Below are 4,479 nucleotides of genomic sequence, written 5' to 3'. Positions count from 1 at the left end.
CTTTAAAGAGCCTTCTTGGGATCTCGAATCATGACTTGAATACAAAATGAAAAATCTTCTGATCTTTTGAGTACATATGTGGCAATCATTTTACAATCATATATCATGATGTCTAATCCCTTTGAGTATAATCCTTTTGACAAGTTGAGCATGGCAGATGAAGGAAGCATACTCTACTTATACTTTATACATTTCATAGAAGTTCTCTTGCAGAATCTCTAGATGGATGAAGATATTGGAAACAATGTCCAAGGAATATCAATTATTTGTTCGGTTTCTTCAAGATACGGCAACCAAGGCATTAAAATGATTATTATAGATGCCACCGAAATGTGTTAGCAATATAATTAATCGTCATAAATGCTGTTCATATCTGCAGGCACATGACTAGTTTTATTACAAGTGTCTCCCAGAGAAACCTAAAATCTTTTTCAGGCATGTAAGAATCCCACAAGGAAATCTGGTAGCAGGAAGGGATTCATTTTCAGTTACCTAATTTTGAATGGTTTGGCAAGAGATGCACTTTTTTCATGTGGGTAGCACCATGCAAGAGACATGATTAAGTAGTTGGCATGCATCCCATGTTCAACATATGGAGCTATGCATGTAGGCAGAGAGAGAGAGAGGTGAAGTGTCATTATGCACCAGACTAGATGATCAAAGTTTTATGAGAAGGGAAAAGAAGAATGTGACTTTATTGCATATTTGAAGCTGAAAAAATTATGACAGGGGATATGAGGGAACTGAGGATGGACTATACATCCCAGAAACTCTCCCACAGGAAATTTTGTACTAACCCCTCTATAATCCAGCTAATTGGACATCAGCCCTCCAATGGCACAATTTTCCCCTCTATATACAATCTGGTCATTCAAAAATGAACCATTATAAATATTTTAGGGAGACTGCTGAAGAAACTCATGGATGAAGTCCCTAGTTCTCCTTGAACCCAACTCGACGCAAGCCTCTGCATATAAGTCTGCAATCTCCATGGAATATAAATTAGGGCATCTCCTTTGATGGATATGCACTAGCACCAGGTATTATTAAGGATGACCATCTCATTGGCATGACTAGGTTCATGAACTTCTCAATGGTTCATCTAACAGTTGCAAACACTCTTGTGGATTGGCATAGAAATAATCTTCTTCCTTTGGTTTATCTGGTATAACAATTCGCGTCTTTGGACTACCCATCCCATCAGCATGAGCTTCCTTCACAGTAGAGGAGAATTCATCCCAGCTCAATGAGCCTTTGTTGAATTGATCAATTAAACCAACCAGAAGCTTTCTGTCCAATGAAATAGTCTTCTTGAATCCTAAGAATCTGAAAGTCATCAAAAGACAACGGAAATTAACTATCTTCAATTGATGTTTTCTTTTCTTTCATTCACTCACTTTGTTTTTGGAACTCTAGACACTACGAAGTAAATTAAATCTATCAACTACAAACTAAAGATTATTTGACACCAATAAGTCCTCCTTTAGTTACAGCTAGCAGTCTTCTATTGTTCAGATTATACCTGAATTAGTGGCAAGGACTGTTATGCTGTACAAGGTATAATGGTTACAACAGATGTTCATTTAGGACATTTTAGTTCATTCTTTATAGCCAAGCTCTCAGTTCAGTTGAGAATATGTATTAGACACAGCAGCAATGAATTACCTGCGATGACCTTCAACAACTTTAGCCATATTGCCATTATATGTAGGAACAAATATGTCACTCTCCAAGGACACCAGATAATCTAGTGCTGCCATTTGAGATGAATGATTCTGGAAAAACTTCAAATCTGATGGTCCCAACAGAGTTTCTTTCCTGACCTGTTTCAGGTTAAAAAAATGGATTAAGGCATTCATTCATACAGACGTTAGAAGAATTTGTTGCTTCCTTCTACTAACCAAATTAGGAAAAGCGGCTGCCAAAGCCTTCATCCTTCTTTTTCCACCATATATTTCTCCAGCAGCAATATAAATTTGAACATTACGATCAATTCCAAGTGCACTTAGCACAAGGGCAGTTTCCTCAGGTGTCAAAGGACACAAACCTTCTTTCCTTTTCATTTCAGAACTAATATCTTTTTCCTTCCACCAGGGATAAGCATATCTGACCAAGTGAAGTTTGCGAAAGTTAGTTGTGTTTGAAATTAACAACATATTAAGAAAATAATAAAGAGAAAATTACCTCATTCTTGTCAGTTGTTCTGTTTCCTCATCATTGCAACCGTGAGTGCAGCCAGAGAAAGCCAACATGTCCATTTCATATCTGAGATGAAGCACCAGGAAAGGGCCTCTCTCCCTCAATATCCTAACAACCCTTCTACCCAGTTCTTCTATCTGTGATGTAAACTTCAAAGCATTAAAATTTACACGGCAGCGCAACTTTTGAATCTCAATAGGAAGTCCATTATTTGCAAGACGAGCATCTGTCTTGTTCAAATGTACAACTTTGTACTTTTGCAGCAGAGGAAGAATCTGTTGGCAACAACATTCTAAAATTAGTCGCACTAGTCCAAATACATAGCAAAATGAAAAGGCTAATGCTCGCTTTAGAATTCTAGTGAACTGACCTGATGGGTGTAGTAAGAAATGTTTGACCAGCTAACAGGAGGTAATGAGTAGAACAATCCCAATTTTACTCGTGTTTTAAGCCTAGGCGGTAGCTCTTTCAATATACGAACTTCATCCCTCAAGGAAGTGATGAAATGATCAACATCAAATATGTCTTGAAACTCACTGCCTCACAGTGAAATCAATGGATTGATCAGATAGATTACAAACATTTCTGAATTGAATTTGACAGATATTTCAAAGAAAGAAAAAATCAAGTGTTTTTCAAGACTTTATACTAGTAAACATTACCTTGGGTCATTCCAAAATGAGGATTTATCCAACTCTGGCACAACAAGAGTAACATTTAGATATCTTGCAATAGCGACCATGTCACATATCTGCGCAGCATGTTCAGAAGTGTCAACAACGCAAATGGTTATAGCAGCAAATTATAGAGACCATTCAGAATCAAAGGCGATTTCAATATAGATAATTTATGATAAGTAGCAGTCAACTCACTGCTGCTCGCATTTGGTTGAGTCCTCCATTGCAGGAAACCATGAGATATCCATTATTCTTGTAGATTCCTGCAAAGCAACAATTACCAAATTTAGAACTAGAAAAAGAAATTTCAGAAATTTAAAGGGAAACTAAAACAACAAAGTTAGAAATGATCTATAAGATGAACAAATTAAAAATCTTGATTTTAGTTACAGGTAAATCAACAATGGTGCAGAAACATTAATTATAGTCATGATCAGGAAATCAATCCATGTCCGAAGAAAAAATGTATAAGCAGAATGAAAGAGCAATAACTCAATAAAGCAATTTTATCCGATGAATATTTAGTACAAACGATGAAAATAAGGGAATATATAAAGCAAAGCACCTGACACCTCTACTTTAGTGAACATCAGCAACTTTTTAAAACTGTGTCATTTCTCAACAATAATTAAGCTGAGAATGGTGAAATTATGAACTTACTCTTCGGAGGCAGAACAACTTTGGCAGGAACAGAAGTTAGCTCAACATCTTGATTACTAAAACAAGAAGGCCAACTCTTTAACAATCTCGGCCCCCAAATCTCTCCCAAGGCCAGTAAATGGACCACGCAAGTCCATAACAAGACAGTTGTGATTGCCCTTATCATCCACAGCTTCATTGAAGACCTTGAAACCACAGAAGTTTTCAACTTATCAACCTTTCCACCACCGAATAACTTCACTTTCACCTCCCATTCCTCAACAGAGTCCTCTGTCTTCCACATTTTTAACATTTCTTTCCCTCCAATATCACCAAACCCACTTTAACAACTCCCTCGATACGTGTCAAATTAAAGATTTAACAAGATAGATGCTCTCTCTCTCTCTCTCTCTCCTTACTTGATCTTTTGTATTTAAATGTATTGTCGGATATTGCTAACTCTAAAGGAAACGGAGGGATTCTTTGAACTTGATTAAGATGATGAAAACAAAAAACCTTGAAGGTCTAAAAATAACCAAAGACACGAGCTTCATGTTCTTTCATTACTTTAATCTCCAGAAAAACCGAACTCCGTCAGCTCACAGAACTCCTAAGCAAGTAACTACACTATCCAAAGAAATCCCAGAAATGATATGCAAGGATTTGAACAAAAACTTGACAAATAAAAATCCCAGTTTGAGCTCAATATTGACAGTCTCTCATAAAAAGCTCGCTGATCCGGCAATGAGATGTGATTTGACTTGAAAAAGAAAATGTGGGTTTTGAAGATTGAATGATTTGGAGACAGGGAGAGAGATTTGTTGTTATTATTTCCCGACGAGATTCCCGGCGATTTGCCAGAGAAACTTGTCGGAGAATATGTGTGTGTGTGTGTGAGAGAGAGAGAGAGAGAGGCGATGCTGTAATGGGAAATGGAAAGAGAGGAGAGAGCCGGTAATTAAGG

General features: G+C 37.1%; 1 protein-coding gene across 1 annotated transcript; it reads right to left on the bottom strand.

Moving 5' to 3' along the window:
• Nucleotides 1-663: 663 nt before the first annotated feature.
• Nucleotides 664-4,479, bottom strand: LOC118042723 (rhamnogalacturonan I rhamnosyltransferase 1). The gene is made up of 8 exons (XM_035050445.2): nt 3,537-4,479; nt 3,072-3,139; nt 2,862-2,950; nt 2,570-2,735; nt 2,185-2,474; nt 1,902-2,106; nt 1,666-1,823; nt 664-1,326 (listed from the first exon to the last, which is right to left on the bottom strand). Exons 1-8 carry the CDS (start codon nt 3,826-3,828, stop codon nt 1,080-1,082), a joined length of 1,515 nt encoding a protein of 504 aa, XP_034906336.1. The 5' UTR covers nt 3,829-4,479; the 3' UTR covers nt 664-1,079.

This window comes from Populus alba, chromosome 17 (assembly GCF_005239225.2).
Source record: "Populus alba chromosome 17, ASM523922v2, whole genome shotgun sequence".
In the NCBI taxonomy this organism is placed as follows: Eukaryota; Viridiplantae; Streptophyta; class Magnoliopsida; order Malpighiales; family Salicaceae; genus Populus; species Populus alba.
The sequence above is the reverse complement of the archived record's forward strand: the minus strand, read 5'-3'. Positions and strand labels throughout refer to the sequence as shown.

Excerpts from the sequence above, each read along its gene's own strand:
- LOC118042723 (XM_035050445.2), bottom strand. The coding sequence starts at position 3,828 with ATGTTAAAAATGTGGAAGACAGAGGACTCTGTTGAGGAATGGGAGGTG. Across the intron at positions 3,140-3,536 it reads AGTTGTTCTGCCTCCGAAGA|GAATCTACAAGAATAATGGA; the intron begins GTAAGTTCATAA and ends GTTGCTTTGCAG. Across the intron at positions 2,736-2,861 it reads TCATTTTGGAATGACCCAAG|TGAGTTTCAAGACATATTTG; the intron begins GTAATGTTTACT and ends ACTGTGAGGCAG.